The 16,656-nt window shown below is 37.7% G+C and overlaps 1 protein-coding gene and 1 long non-coding RNA gene across 6 annotated transcripts; one reads left to right on the plus strand and one right to left on the minus strand.

The window, feature by feature from the left end:
• Positions 1-5,674: 5,674 nt before the first annotated feature.
• LOC143453517 (uncharacterized) lies at positions 5,675-6,300 on the minus strand. Its single transcript, XR_013115213.1, has 3 exons — positions 6,284-6,300; positions 6,078-6,149; positions 5,675-5,909 (listed from the first exon to the last, which is right to left on the minus strand). It is a non-coding gene; the product is annotated as an uncharacterized LOC143453517 (long non-coding RNA).
• A 6,183-nt stretch (positions 6,301-12,483) lies between these two features.
• Positions 12,484-15,800, plus strand: LOC143453512 (uncharacterized). Of its 5 annotated transcripts, XM_076954868.1 has the most exons (5): positions 12,484-13,062; positions 13,181-13,322; positions 13,394-13,634; positions 13,725-14,199; positions 14,287-15,800. In XM_076954868.1, exons 1-3 carry the CDS (start codon positions 12,983-12,985, stop codon positions 13,508-13,510), a joined length of 339 nt encoding a protein of 112 aa, XP_076810983.1. In that variant the 5' UTR covers positions 12,484-12,982; the 3' UTR covers positions 13,511-13,634; positions 13,725-14,199; positions 14,287-15,800. The 5 variants fall into 5 exon arrangements, with proteins under 5 accessions (XP_076810983.1, XP_076810984.1, XP_076810980.1 ...); XM_076954869.1 differs by having other exon boundaries at positions 12,484-13,634; positions 13,725-13,865; positions 13,950-14,199; XM_076954865.1 differs by having other exon boundaries at positions 12,484-13,322.
• Positions 15,801-16,656: the final 856 nt, after the last annotated feature.

Genomic DNA, 16,656 nt, shown 5'->3' on the forward strand with positions numbered 1-16,656 from the left:
CATAGCGATCATTTTGTTATTTATCTTGCTCGGTCTAATTACAGTCAAGATCAGTAACTTGTGTGGCAAAATGTTTCCGGTTTGAGGTCAAATCATAAATCAATTCACCTTTAAGATTTTGATCATGATTTCCCTTAATTTTGTGCCAACACCTTATAATGATGATGCCTGTTGTTGTCTTGTAAGACGAAAGTTAAAGGTCTTCAAGTCATGTGCAAAGTGTTGCAAATTGTTTTTTAAATTTTGATTTCAACTTTCCTTTGTCATGGTTGGATGATTTTGGTACAAATTGCACACGACCTTTTTGTTGTAAAACGTGTCGTGGGTCTGATAAAATGTTTGCTTCTATTCTATGATATATTATAATTTTACGAAAAATTAAAATGATTTTAAACAAACAGTCTGAGCTTAAACATGTTATGAAAACTGAACACATTTGTTATGAAAAATGCACATTTAAACAACGAGTAGCTTTAAGGCCATAATTGAAAAGATGGATACTAGACAGCACCAATTTGCATTGATAAGGCAAGAGTTGGTCCAAATAAAGTTTTTGTAATTGTGTTCAAATTTTAATGCAGTCCAAATGCTTGAGCATTACACATTGCCGTTAAAAAGTTTTGCAGTTTTTGCATTCACATTCCAAAAATTATTCATTCTCCTTTTCCCGTCTTTGTGCCGATCTTATAAACTCCGCGACCCGATCCTGCAATTGCTCTGCGGATTTCGTGGCGCACAAAGACAAAAGCAGCCCTTGCCCTATTAATTGTCACTCTCGGAATCTTCTGGCTCGTAGACTCTATCCGAAACGCTATCATCTACTTCATGAACGTGTTCGTCACTATCTTTTTCCCAGTTTTCATCCTGCAGAAAAATTTTCTACCGTTTTATTTGATTGAGTTTAGCGGATGTTGTTTAACCCGCTGAGATAAATGTATTAAAGCACAACAGGACAAGCTAACAAGTCTAAATCTATGGACTGATATTGCGCTGCGCTGAAATGGGTTGAACTGCGAAAATAAGAAAATTCCAACATGTATCACAAATCATCAGATGTAAAATTTTTGTAGAAATGGTATTACGGTCATAAATTGTACAACAGTAAATCTGGGTAACATCTCAGCGCCACAGTCTTAAAGTATCGTGCAATAAAAAAAATAAGAATAAGTTTAGTAGCGTCAGCAGCGGGTCAAGTTCTGCCACTCACAAAGATGTTAGTAATATCTTCCAGCCATTTGGCGAAATACTTCAGACAAACATTGTTGACAAACCAAAGTTAACCACCCGTTAAGGTTTCGTTGCATTTCGTACCATTTAACCTGCATGCCAGAGGTTGTCAATTTGTGGTGAGAGGTTTTCCGGTTTCAATGAATTGCGCCGTCTTCAAGCCACGCAAGCAGTTACTAGTCAACAAGCTTCTAGGTTGTCCTAATGCAGGTTACTACAAGTGTGTTATGGATATGGGCGATGATAAAGTCACAGCTGAGTTTGTTAACGGTGCGGTATACTTCAAACCATTCCATGGGTCAAACCTTAAGAAATGTGACTACAGTGAGCTTGTCATCTGTAGAAACCCAGCTAAAGCAACAAGCTTTTTATCTCGCCGAACTTTTTTAAATCTTAAATTTGCAATTGTGTTTTCCATTACCTGCATCGTACATTTATTACAGTTATTTGTTTTAAAGTATCTGGTTATTCCGATTTAAAGCTTTACGCTCCAAAACGTGTCCACAATTGCTGTAAAAAACACTCAATGCATCAGCAGGGCTTTGTTTTACCAAACCAAAAGTAATATAATAAACAAAAAATAAATTAAACATTTTTAGTCACAGAAACTATCTATCCAGGTTGTGTCTTGTGGGATTTTCGGAAGGTATTCCTGACATGCTTGTAGACAGCTTGTCAACTTTTCATCAAATTTCTCCTTTGCTTCAGCAACCATTGGATGTGTTGTTGCACTGTCAAATCATCCCTTTTTTAATAGTTTTCTACATGAAAGGAGAATGTGGTGACTAAACCCGAATAATTCAACGACGTTTCCTGGTCTTGTGGCCATGCTTTAGCTATTCGACCAGCATATTACGGACCGCGCTAGTCCGCTGCGAGTTTTCGATTATCAGATAGACCATGTGGATTTTCCCATGCAACATCCACCAAGCGTTTCCACAAAAGACTGAAATTTTAAACCCTCCCTTAAGATCTTCGCCATACTGAAAAGGTGGTCTTGTATTATCACTGAATATCTTCATCGACAATTAAACAAGACATTCACACATTTCTAAAGCTCCAACCCTTAATTACAAAGCGCATTCCTTATTTCTAGTTGTAGATTCATACTAAGTTCAATCTTTGCATTTTTATGGATTAATTAAAGGTTTTGTTCATTGCTCTTTTATAATAAAACAATGTTTGGAATGACTAAATAATTGTGATGACAAGAACTGATGTCCCCAACCTGTGTTGGCCAAAATCCACCGCATTGAGATGTGTGACACTGATAAATGCTTTAAAAAATTGAATGTGTTTATACCAGAAATACCTGTTTATAGGCAACATTTTGCGGTTGTCTACGTTGTTAAGAGATGAAGTTGCTCAAAATTAAAGAAACTATATCTGACTCCACTTGCATTATAAGGTTGCAAATATATCTCGGTAGACAAGCAAATAAATAATTTCACGTGCTGACAAATGTGATGTAACATAAGGTACTCGGTAGTCAACACCGTTGGACACGCAAGTGTATATAAAGAAAAATAATCAACGCAAAATCGTGAGTTAATGAAGAAAGTATAAGGATAATGTCCAAACCACTTTATCAAAGAAATGTTTAATCCGTTTTTATGAAATCCTTGTCAAAATTTCTAATAACTGCTCAACTTCCAACTTTTAGGTTAAATTTAATCGCTAATGTGTGTTTGCAAACGAATCGGATGATACAACAAACCTTATTCATTAGTTTATGTGTGAATTGAGGACATTAAAACATAAGTATGTCTTGGTAAATAAAACTTTGCATACGACGCGATTTAGTTTCAAGTTTGTCTCTGCTCTAATTATTTTCATTTGAATCATGATTTTCATCTTTTGAAATCTTTTGTACAGAAGACCTGTGGTTAAATTCTTAAGCACAAATTATTTGTGCTCTTTGTGTATGAATGAAAGAGATCATGAAAATGTAAACTTAAGGCAAATTTTTTTATGAAATGGCAAGAGTTATTGCATTTTACTAAAGATGTAAAGGGCAACACATCACCGTTGAAAAATATTAACTTTTAAGAGTGAATTCAGACCCATTTAACTTCATCGATTTATCAGGAAATAACTTAAGTAAATAGAAAGTATATTCAGCATAGGTGAGTAACAAGCCAATAAAAAAATTGATTTTATTGCTATTAACATAAAAATTATAACAAAATCATTCATCGTTGTAGGTAAATAAATCAAAAAGGTTTTAAAGTTTATTAAGGCACAAAATATTTTTGTGGTGGAACCCACAACTTTAAATTTTCATGTTCTTTATGCTGTTTAGTTTTGCATTTTTCATTGCTAGTTTTATGTCATCTTGATGTGTTTATTTTTCTCTCATTTTGATTCAATGCTCATTATGTGCCACTTTAACTTTCTGCGTTGTTTTTTTTTGCTGCAATTAGCTAAATTTTAGTGAGTTATTTTAATACTTTCGCCGCTGCTTTATCTTTCTTTTTTGTCTCCGATTCTTTTAATCTTAGTTTTGTGACAACTGCACTGGTAATGTTTGGGCCATTCATCAGACTTATCTTAGGTCGTCATTATCACAACCTGCTGCTGTAAACATTCTGTTGTGCCAATGGCAGAATTCTGAGTTGAATGAAAGTTTCAAGTGAATAAAGTTTCAAGTTAAGTAAACACTTATGCTCCTGCTTCTGCAAACTTCTCGTGGAATCCAAAACGCTGTGAAAAAATTCCACCAAATCACTGGCTTGACATGACTAAAAATTCTACCGCACAATGCCATTATTACTCCGTTGGAAAAGTTTGACAGAAGTTTTTCAACCTTGTTAATAATCAGATGGACTTGTACCAAAGTGGTCAATATCTGTCGGATCTTTCCCAATTTAATCTCTAAACTAACTCTCAACACTTTTGTTTCGGTCGAAAACTGCAGATTTCTCAGCTTTGTGGAAAAAGTTACATCTGGATGATTGCTGGATGATGACTGACTTGCTTGCTTGCTTGCTTGCTTGCTTGCTTGCTTGCTTGCTTGCTTGCTTGCTTGCTTGCTTGCTTGCTTGCTTGCTTGCTTGCTTGCTTGCTTGCTTGCTTGCTTGCTTGCTTGCTTGCTTGCTTGCTTGCTTGCTTGCTTGCTTGCTTGCTTGCTTGCTTGCTTGCTTGCTTGCTTGCTTGCTTGCTTGCTTGCTTGCTTGCTTGCTTGCTTGCTTGCTTGCTTGCTTGCTTGCTTGCTTGCTTGCTTGCTTGCTTGCCTAGGTTGCACATTTCACCACACAATGCTGTTTTAACTCCTTAAGGAACATTCGACAACGTTTTTGTTCTTATCATCTCGCTGTCGTTTGCACACGATGAGAACCAAGATTGATGAAATTGTGTGTTTTTGTTGCAAACATAATTATTTTGGTCACTACTTTAACATCGTTTAAAATCAACTGGACTCATACCGGAGGAGTTGCAATCTCCCAACTAACTCTCACCACTGTTCTGTTTCGGTCGAAAACTTCAGATTCTTCATGATTGTGCCTTCGATGATACGATGAAAGAAACAACATTTAACTCGGTCAATCTTCATTTGTGTTAAAGTCAATTACAACTTTGGAGATTTAATGAAAAATATTTATGCGCTGGAAAAAGACGGACATTACAGACATTTCATCACAGGTTCCTAACATTTCAATGAAAATTAAAGCTTCCTGCTTTTTAAAGTTTGTTGGAACATTCATTCTGTGTTATTGATCCTATTTCTCGTCGATCTTACAAGTTTAGCAGAGACTTTTATCCAAAAGTGAAGCTCAGTTTACTTTTTGGTCAAATGTGTTTGTGGTCTTTGATTAATAGAAAGTTAAAGTTGTCGGTGTGATCATATTTCAAGACATAAATGGACAATTGACTTTGCATTCCTGACCATGGTACAGTGAAGATTTCTTAGTTCTGGTCCAGTGCAGTTGTCGATGGTTTCTCCAATTTTCTTGAATTTTTCTTTTCAATTTCTATTTCTAAATTGTTGTTGATTTGTTGCGTTAGTTGATTGTACTTAAGTTAAATGAATGATAAATTTATGTGATTTATTAAAAAAGATATGAAATCTATAATTGAATTTAAAAAAGAGAAAAAAATGATTAAAAAAAAGTGAAGAAAAAAAACAAAAAAAGAAAGAACGGACTTGAAATTATAAAAAAAAATTAAAGACAGAAAATGTTTTTGCCTTATTGCGTATGTTATGTTTTTGTGTCTTTGTGTAGAAAACTATTAATTGTCTGTGCTTGTGTGTTCCACCATATATCAGTTGATCTTTACTCAGTGATAAACCAATCCAAAGTAATAAATAATAGTGATAATATTAGGCCAAGCAATCAGACAAATTAAAAATAGTTAAAAAATAAAATTGCGTTCGAAGCATTGCAAAAGTTAAGTTTCTTTTTTAGTCATATTTACCCTGGTTTATTTGAAAGTTTGACGAACTGCAAAATTTAAGGAAACTTACTGTAGGATTAAGTGCAATATTATTGTGAACTTAATTTTGCAGAAGTATTTCTCAGAAGAAGTAAAACACTTAAAAATTCAACAATTTGGTGTCGTTAGTTAAAACTCTGGATGTATTTTCCGACTTTGAACCACTTATCTGTAAATTTGCTTAAAACCATCAATAAACCCCCTTTTGTTCCATTGGCTTGAGAATCCTGCATGATATTTTCCCTAATCTGCGATCATACACAAGAGTATTCAACCATATTTAATATAGTTTTGCAATTCATGATTGAAACTTTAAGATTAAAACATTTAAAGTTTGAAAAATGTAAATGCAATGATTTTGAGCATTTCTTTTTCTGTGGAATTTACTGAAAATATTTAGCGCAGAGATAACCAACCTCTTAAACTTGCGAGTTGCAAATTAAATACAGTAGTTGATTAGTAGGAGGTGGTCTTCATTTAAAGGTCTTCTAAAACGCATGAGTAAATGTGTTCAATACAAGTTTTTGACACTTAAAAGACGTTAGCTAACGGTTAGTGATAAGGCACATTACGCATAAGTGTAATAAATTAATACTAAACTAAAGCTGTAAACAGAATTAACTTTTTTGTTCTGGAGTTGTTAAAATAATGCAATGCAAATTACATGCCACAGGTTGGGGATTTCTGTTTTAAAGTAATTATGTAAAGTTTTTCCAAAATACCCAAAAACCAGTAAATCTTGCTTCAAATTAATCTTGTAAGACATTGAAGCATTAAAAAAAATCAAGTTTGTTTTTAGTCAATTTTGCCCTGGTTTATCTGAAAGTTTAGCAAACTGCAACATTTAAGTAAACTTACCTTAGGATTAAGTGTAATACATTTGTAAACTTCATTTTGCAAAGGTTTTACTCAGATGAAGTAAAACACTTAGAAATTCAACAAGTCAGGTCAGGTAGCTTGTTTCTACTCCCCTATTCTTTTTATGACATTTTGGTTTGTCAGACGAAGAAAAATGTTTCCTTACGTGCACTTATTCGTAAATATCTCCTATGTCACTCGATAAAAGGCGGTCAAAGTTTGGGAAAATGGAACACTCGTTATCCAGGTTACGTGTACCCAAATACAACTTTCAAACGTAGCAGGTTTTTGAGTTTCCAACCGAAATGCAACTATCAAAATTAAAGATTAATTAAACGTCTGCAGCCCATTTCAGACCCGTCACGACGTTGGTCGTCGGTAGAGTTGTTTCTTGAACGCACAAAATCACGTTTACACTCGCAAAAACAAAAGCTTTAGCGGAAAAACTGATCGATTTTCTGCAGGCGTTTACATACAAAATAAAGAACGTACGCCGCTGAAAGTTGACCTTCACATCAGCGAGCTCCTTCTCCCCCCGTGTCCCGAATTTCGTGGCGATCTGCTTTTGCGATCGCGAAATAGAGACCTATGTGTAAAATCGTTTCGTTAAAAGTCAAAATGTATTAACCCCAGAATCGAAATTTCAAACGGGTGTAACTCGTCCGTTTTTAAAGCAAAACCACTCAAAATCGATTATGTTTAAGATGGTAACAATGTACGTTGGCAACGCGAGTTTAGTTGAATTTCTTTGAGTAGAATTTATGTTAGAGCACTTTAGGTTTGAAATATGATCCTCTAAACGTGGCCCTAAAAAACTTTTCCTAATTACAACACAAAAGGGTAAGATTGCAAAGAATTTTCATTGTTTGAATATGTACAACTACCACGCTATCACAATCGAAAATTGAATATAGAACCATTAAAAACACAACGAAATTACTACATAAAATTCACACTCCAACATTTAATTGTTCTCCTTCTCCCTTCTTTGTTCCGATCGTATGAACTCCGCAACCCGATCCTGTATTTGTTTTGCGGATTTCGTCGCGCTCAAAGACAGGGAACCTTCTTCCAGAACCACCCTTGCCTCACAGATAAATATCCTCTTTCGTTGTCTAATATTTTTACCAAAGCATCTCAAAACCTCTTCACTCTCCTCTTTAGTGAATTGCTTGCGACTTTTCTGAAACATCCAATGGCAAAACATAGTTAATAACAGTTAGTATCTTATTTAAATAACATGCAAAGCTCCAGTTCCTTTGCTACTTACATATAATTTGTAAAAATCGAAAAACAAGCCGACAATAATTTCCACTCAATAATAATAAAAACCACTCAAAATCAAGTATGTTTAAGATGGTAACAATGTGCGTCGGCAACGCGAGTTTGGTTGAATTTCTTCAAGTAGAATTTGTGTTAGAGCTCTTTAGGTTTGAAAAATGCTTTGTCTTGAGAATCGTCTGTGATCTCTACATGGGTCAACCCGATTTGGATTTGGACAAGTCGTAAAAATTTGAAATCGGTATTTACGCCTTGAAATTAACTACACTTATTCTTACAATAATGTTTGCTCCCCGGCCGAAAGGACGTTCCCCTACGCCCTAGAATATGGGAGATATAGAGCCCCAAATTCTCAGGGTAAGAACTTTATGACCGGTCGCATGTGGAAAAATGGTTCCATGTATTTGATGGGCTATGGTTAGGGGTAAAGCGCCCTTAAAATTAAGGGCTAGTGTCGTAGGAAAGGTTATCTGGATTAGTTCTTCATCCTGGAACGGTAGGAGAGGGGCATTGGGAAACCAATACGATCGAAATCACACAGTCTACAAGGGTTACGTGCGTGCACTTTGTACAATATTTCCTTATCCTTTGATTAGACGTGACTCAGATTTTGGCGTGGACAATTTTTCGATAAGAGTGTGTGGTGATTACGATTTCAACCTCCTATTGTACACCGTTACCGAAAAACCAAACCTGTGCTTTTAACCGAATTTAACCGCTATCGTACGACTTGGAGAAGCAAAAAACCTCTACAGACAGAGCCACGTAATTGTACGACTTATAATAAAAAAGATACGAAGGTTCAAAATTTCTTTCGTTAGTGTAGGGGCTAGAAATTTCACGCTGTGTCAGACCACGAAAAATGTTTCGTTACGTGCACTGTGTAGAATATTTCCTTACCCTTTATTCAGACGTGACTATGAGTTTGGCGAGGGTATTTTTTCGTTTAGAGTGTGTGGTGATTTCGATTTCAACCTTCTATTGTACGCCGTTACCAAGAAACAAAACCTGTGCTTTTAAATGAATTTAACCGCCATCGTCCGACTCAGAGAAGCAAAAAACCTCTACAGACAAAGCGACATAATTGTACGGCTTATAATAAGGAAGATACATAGGTTCAAAATTTCCACGGCTTTTAGAGTGGTCTCGAATAAAGTTTAAGTGTTGGGGTAAAGAATTTTCGGGTTTTTCAGGCCACGAATATCGTTTCGTTACGTTTACTTTGTCGAATATTTCCTTACCCTTTATTCGGACGAGACTCTGAGTTTGGCGAGGGTTTTTTTTTCGATCAGAGTGTGTGGTGATTTCGATTTCATCCTATTGCACGCAATTACCGAGAAACGAAACTTAACCCTAGTGTCAGATGTGAATGAAGCAATGTTCTCCGAATTTTCATAATTGGTTCATAATCTGCGTCCACAACGTGTCGTTTTTTTCTGGCACTGTAACACTCTTTCGTGTAGCACACTCAAAAAAGAATGACTTTATTCACAAGGTCGCACGCAACATAGAATGCAGTGTTTCCAACATAACACTAATAATCAACACATGGTGGCGCTAATACGGACACTACATTTCCTCCCATGTCAAATGTATAATTCCCTATTAACTAAGTTTTGCTAACATTACGGAACATAGTTCAACGTAGTGTCTTACCACACATCATTCGAATCATCTTCATTTCTGTTGTCTGCTTTCGCCTGAAATTAGCCTTATTCATCGCCCAGCATTCAGCTCAATAACACATCACACTTCTTACACATGCTTTATATAGCCTTCCTTTCAGGTTGGTAGAGAGTAGTCTGCCACAGAGTGTACCAGACAATTCCCTAAAATTTTTCCAACTAGCGCGTATTCTTGCCGACACTGCCCTGCCAGTACTGTCATTTTCCCCTATCATATCCCCTAAATAACGAAACTCCTTAACAAGCTTGATCTCATCACTTCCCAAGTTCACATGTCCATCCACTCGTCAGCCTTCCATTGATACCTGAACTTCGGCTTCGGCTTGAGGAATAACATAAAACATGTAAAAATAAATATTAAATATGTAAACTTATATGCAATATAATACAATAAACGAAAATTGTTAAAATACTACTTACCGAGAAACTATAACGATCGAAAGTAGCTTTCCTCTTTCTAGATGGTTTTGTAGCTGAGCTGGGGCTCTCCTATATTATTAAAAGAACTTTGGTATATCAAAAAAACTGTATAGTGTTTTTGCGCTATTAAATATGTATGTACAGTATGCATACATTTTATAACCGCATGGTTCAGTCATATATGCATTGGTCACGTAACGTTTGTGGAGTGGTATAAACACTATCGGTCAAGTATATCAGGAAACACCTTCCCCTATTCCAATCTCCCGATATATACTAAAATGCTTAGAATGGTATTTACCACGACATTAAAATCTCTGGAGTTGCTTTTCTTTTTCCTCTTTCTGGAGGGTGATGCAGATGTGCTGGGGCTTTCCTATATCATTAAAATGAATTTTGGTAATTCAAGCAAATTTCTGCTTTAAATTTAAATATGTGTGACTAGTACATATATCTTTTTTAAACTTCTTGATTGATGCACGCATTGGACACGTAAAGCATGTGGAGTGACAGGAAATAATATCAATAAAACCATAGTTTCACTGTGAAGTCGTAATTAAATTTTAACTTACCGGCAGCTTCGAAGCACTTGCCACATTAGAGATGTCGATCTATAAACCAAAAAATGCAAAATTACGACGATTGATTTTAAGAGATTTTTCAGAGAATTTAACTGCTGCAGAACAACACAAGGCTCAACTATTTTATCCCGGACCGCCTTTTGTTGGCCACCGTCTTTGTTTCGGCAAATTTGTAATGACTCGTCTTCTTCAGCAAATGTGCTTCTTTCAGCTGACAAACCTTCTTCTGATGAAACGTCAGCAGCTGGTTCTACTCGTTCAGCATATGGGCTTCTATCAGCTGACAAACCTTTTTTTATAAATGAAACCTCAACAGCTGATGCAATTCTTTCAGCTGATGCGCCTTTTGTTTCGGTGCCACCAGCCGAACTGCACGACTGCGATTAAAAAACATAATTCAATTTTATTTGTTTGCAATAGAATTTATTTGCGAGTCAGACCAGTAATACACACAAAAAGGTTAAAACTTTTATACTTAATGCGAGGAATCCAACAGAATTCTTTAAACCATTTGAAGTTGATTTGAACAACTTACCCTTATTTCATTCATGACTTCATAGGCTTCTTCAGCCTCTATATTCTGCAGGTTGTTCGCGTAATAGCTCTCTTGTGTGCTCGAGCTATAGGCCATTTGCTTGGCCACCAAAAGGCGGCTGTCCGGTCTCTTAGATCTAACCTAATATGAAATTTTAAATACGTCACTGGTTGACTTTTATATAAATGCTGCTGCAGAATATTTTCATTATCAGCGATATTTCGTTATTTATATTGCTATGTCTAATTACAGTGAAGATCAATTACTTGTGTAGCCGAATACTTCCGATTTAAAGTTGCTGTAAATTTTCCGTGACCTCCGGCCAACTTCCAAACCCTCTGTATTGCTTTAGCTGCAGCGGAACTTGTAAGATTTTTTCCCTTATTGGGAAAAACAATCTTACACTCTTCTCCGTTGAATCTGACAAGGTTATCCAGCCCTTTCTTCAACCATTCTGGCATTACAATAATTGCATCGACATATGTTGAGAATGTTTTGTGATCTTGCACCTGCATTAAAAACATCCTTTTTTAATAGAGTTCCACATGAAAGGATAATTTGGTGACTTACACGAACAATCCATCGTTTTTTCTCGGCCAGCTATGCATAAGCTCTTCAACGAGCATGTTGCGGACCGCACTTGTCCGTTGCGAGTTTTTGATTATCAGATACCCCATGAGGATTTCCCCATGGGCTCTTCTCTCTTATCAGATACGCCGTTTATCGACCGACCTCACCAACTCCTTCGCTCGTGCATCATCTTTATGTTTCGCACCTTTCAGGTGTTTCACAATTCATCACCATCTTTTCCCATATGATTAAAAACGTCAAAGTCACAAAATCATCATCGGCTTCCATTCGCCTGTTGTTCAGGCCTGGTCTTCATCCCGAAACAAATTCAGGGTCGACCAGTTGTCTGCAGCGACGACTCCACTTTCCCCTGTCAATGGCATCCTCGATCTTCAAACCTTTTCTTTTCATGTCATCCTTCACCGTCTCTTCCCATGTTTTCTTTGGTCTTCCCCTTTTCACCTTTCCTTCAATCATCTTATTTTGTACTCTTCTTATTAAGCTCTCCTCATTCATTCGCTCAACGTTCCCCAACCATCTCAGACGATGTCCTCTCGATGTTTTTCTTCCACATATGTACACCTTCTTATTACATCATTGGTAATGCCATCTCGTAGTATCTTACCACACATCATTCGAATCATCCTCATTTCTGTCGTCTGCTTTCGCCTGATATCAGCCTTCATCGCCCAGCATTCAGCTCAATAACACATCACACTTCTTACACATGCTTTATTCAGCCTTCCTTTCAGGTTGGTAGAGAGTAGTCTGCCACAGAGTGTACCAGACAATTCCTTAAACTTTTTCCAACTAGCGCGTGTTCTTGCCGTCACTGCCCTGCCAGTACTGTCATATTCATCTATCATATCCCCCAAATAACAAAACTACTTAACAAGCTCAATCTCATCACTTCCCAATTTCACATATTTCTCCTCTTCTTCATCACTAATAAAAGTCACAAAATAAACAAAGAAATAATTTTTTCAGGGCAGCTAAATAAAAACCATACCTGCTAACTAACGAATTGTTTTGTGTGCACATTGAGAATGGAGGGAAAACTTTTGGAGAAGTTGTGTCTTGGCCAACTTGTGCTTCTTGTGGCCAGCCAACTTGTGTTTGTGCATCCTTTTCACACTGCCATTGAAGAAATTATCAGATGCTTCTGAAAGTGACCATTTCTTGGGCTCATTGTTTTTAGATTTAGTTGGATGACCGAAATTGGATGCCTTCACTGAAATTTTTACTTTGTTTATCCAAAATTGAGATTTTCACAGATTTACTGCCACCATTTTTCACACTAACAACATCAACAACAGCATGACCGCACCACTCCTGTAGGTTGCTCATGCGGGGATATGGCGAACTGCTGTTCACCATATTAACGTTTGAAAATGCACATCGGCCTGTCACGGGATTATTTCTACGCATCCGTTTTAGAACTAACACATTTTAATATGGCGTCACCAAATTTGTAAGTCACTTGTTTACGGTGTGAGCTGTTACCTGCTTTAGATAAACTGCATTGTAATTACCCAAATGAGGAGTCAATTGTTCACATTTTGCACTGTTTCTTCGCATCACTCCTGTAGGTTGCTCATGCGGGGATATGGCGAACTGCTGTTCACCATATTAACGTTTGAAAATGCACATCGGCCTAGTGCACTAAGGGGCATGTTAGTAGAAGAGGCCAAGGAGGCAAATAAAAGTAAAAAGGGACTTTACCTCATACGGGTACGTATTGCTGGTCACATTGTTGGCTTTCCAGTTTGTAAGTGATTGATAAATACTTCTACTTTAAACAGGTTATGCATCATAAAACTGGCCTTACCAGCGGGCCAGCACAAATAGTTGTGAGACCGGCGGTGAAAGACGCCCTTTTTACATTTATCCGCCTGGCACCAGGCCAGAAGTTTGTTTGAGTGGCATGGGGAGCAATGGACAAGCTCCCACGCCGCCAAAGCACTGCAGCGTGTCTGTAGTGCTTGTGTTCCAAATGGCCGCAATCTGACGGCCACCATGGTGCGGAAGTGCACAGCGACACAGGTTTGCTTTCCTCATCTACCCTAGTATGTGCAACTTTTTCTATATTCTGCTGAGTGTTTGCGGTATGATAATGCACATACTATTTTGCAGATCCGAGCTAAAAACCCCCAACAAAGGGAAATGGTGGCAGGCCATAAGGCGCATCTGATATCCACACAAGAGACGCATTATATTAATCCGCTCCAATGCGACGAGTCAGTCGTCGCTTTTGAAGCCATACAATCACTTTATGTAAGATTGCAGCCTCAACGAAATAAATGCTTTGTGTGTGCCAAAAATGTTGAAAAGGAACAACTGTAAATTATGGTGTTTTAGGGTCGTGTTACCGAAAAAGAAGGCGAACGCGCTGCCGAACAGGCACATCAAGGGGAAAGCTCCTCGAGTGTCCCTAACCCACCTAGCCCTTACGGTGCCAGCAGCCAGCACAGTCCAGCAAGACCAAGCCAGCCCTGACTGTAGCCCTCAATCCGCCAATGTTGCAGTAACATGTCCCCAAGTGGAAGGCGCCTGTGGATTGAGGACAACTGTGAAAACACCAATTCTCAAAACCACAGCAAAATTATATGTAAGTAGCAAAGGAACTGGAGCTTTGCATGTTATTTAAATAAGATACTAACTGTTATTAACTATGTTTTGCCATTGGATGTTTCAGAAAAGTCGCAAGCAATTCACTGAAGAGCAGAGTGAAGAGGTTTTGAGATGCTTTGGTAAAAATATTAGAGAACGAAAGAGGATATTTATCCGTGAGGCAAGGGTGGCTCTGGAAGAGGGTTCTCTGTCTTTGTGCGCGACGAAATCCGCAAAACAAATACAGGATCGGGTTGCGGAGTTCATACGATCGGAACAAAGATGGGAGAAGGAGAACAATTAAATGTTGGAGTGTGAATTTTATGTAGTAATTTCGTTTTGTTTTTAATTGTTCTATATTCAATTTTCCATTGTGATAGCGTGGTAGTTGTACATATTCAAACAATGAAAATTCTTTGCAATCTTACCCTTTGAGTGTGTTGTAATTAGAAAAAGTTTTTTAGGGCCACGTTTAGAGGATAATATTTCAAACCTAAAGTGCTCTAACATAAATTCTACTCAAAGAAATTCAAGATTTAGTGTGTTGTCCGCAATAAGTTTGCGTTTATTGCAAGATTTAGTGTGTTGTACGCAATAAGTTTGTGCCTTGATGTAGAATGCTGAATTCAGATCGAGCAATGTTCATGTTCATGTTTTTATCGTCCATAACGTCAAATCGCGTTTTCCATTATCGGAAACTTAAAATTTACAAGAACTGTTAGAAGGAAGCATTTTTCAAGTTTATGAGTCCGAAATTGCCTTAACCCCAACACGTGTATTTTTTTCTTTCCTTTGGTAGGGTTGGAGCATTTAGGTGATTGTTTATTGAAGTTTTAAGAGTTAAAGGTTATAACTATGGACAATTCGACAGACCTTTCTTGCACCCAGACAGTCATGTCGGTTAAAGGATGTAAGGAAGAAAGTAAAACAGTGGATGTTACGACCATGGAAGAGAAATGTCCAGCGTGCTGAGTGTTTGCGGTATGATAATGCACATACTATGTTGCAGATCCGCGCTAAAAACCCGGAGCAAAGGGAAATGGGGGCAGGCCATATGGCGCATCTGCCATCCACACAAGAGACGCAAGGCGAATGCGCTGCCGAACAGGCACATCAAGGGGAAAGCTCCTCGAGTGTCCCTAACCCACCCAGCCTTGACGGTGCCGGCAGCCAGCACAGTCCAGCAAGACCCAGCCAGCCCTGACCGTAGCCCTCAATCCGCCAATGTTGCAGTAACATGTCCCCAAGTGGAAGGCGCCGGTGGATTGAGGACAACTGTGAAAACACCAATTCTTAAAACCACAGCAAAAACATATGTAAGTAGCAAAGGAACTGGAGCACTGCATCCGTGAGGCAAGGGTGGCCTTGGAAGAGGGTTCCCTGTCTTTGTGCGCGACGAAATCCGCAAAACAAATACAGGATCGGGTTGCGGAGTTCATACGATCGGCACAAAGAAGGGAGAAGGAGAACAATTAAATGTTGGAGTGTGAATTTTTTTTAGTAATTTCGTTGTGTTTTTAGTGGTTCTATATTCAATTTTCGATTGTGATAGCGTGGTAGTTGCACATATTCAAACAATGAAAATTCTTTGCTATCTTACCCTTTGAGTGTGTTGTAATTAGAGTTTTTTAGGGCCACGTTTAGAGGATCATATTTCAAACCTTAAGTGCTCTAACATAAATTCTACTCAAAGAAATTCAACCAAACTTGCGTTGCCAACGTACATTGTTTCCATCTTAAACATAATCGATTTTGAGTGGTTTTGCTTTAAAAACGGACGAGTTACACCCGTTTGAAATTTCGATTCTGGGGTAAATACATTTTGAGTTTTACAGAAACGATTTTACAGATAGGTCTCTATCTCGCAATCGCAAAAGTAGATCGCCACGAAAGTTGGGAAACGGGAGTAGAAGGAGCTCGCTGATGTGAAGGTCAACTTTCAGCGGCGTACGTTCTTTATTTTGTATGTAAACGCCTGCAGAAAATCGATCAGTTTTTCCGCTAAAGCTTTTGTTTTTTCGAGTGTAAACGTGATTTTGTGCGTTCAAGAAACAACTCTACCGACGACCAACGTCGTGACGGGTCTGAAATGGGCTGCAGACGTTTAATTAATCTTTAATTTTGATAGTTGCATTTCGGTTGGAAACTCAAAAACCTGCTACGTTTGAAAGTTGTATTTGGGTACACGTAACCTGGATAACGAGTGTTCCATTTTCCCAAACTTTGACCGCCTTTTATCGAGTGACATAGGAGATATTTACGAATAAGTGCACGTAAGGAAACATTTTTCGTCGTCTGACAAACCAAAATGTCATAAAAAGAATAGGGGAGTAGAAACGAGCTACCTGACCTGACTTGTTGAATTTCTAAGTGTTTTACTTCATCTGAGTAAAACCTTTGCAAAATGAAGTTTATAAATGTATTGCACTTAATCCTAAGGTAAGTTTACTTAAAT

This window comes from Clavelina lepadiformis, chromosome 4, assembly GCF_947623445.1.
Source record: "Clavelina lepadiformis chromosome 4, kaClaLepa1.1, whole genome shotgun sequence".
Classification (NCBI taxonomy): domain Eukaryota; kingdom Metazoa; phylum Chordata; class Ascidiacea; order Aplousobranchia; family Clavelinidae; genus Clavelina; species Clavelina lepadiformis.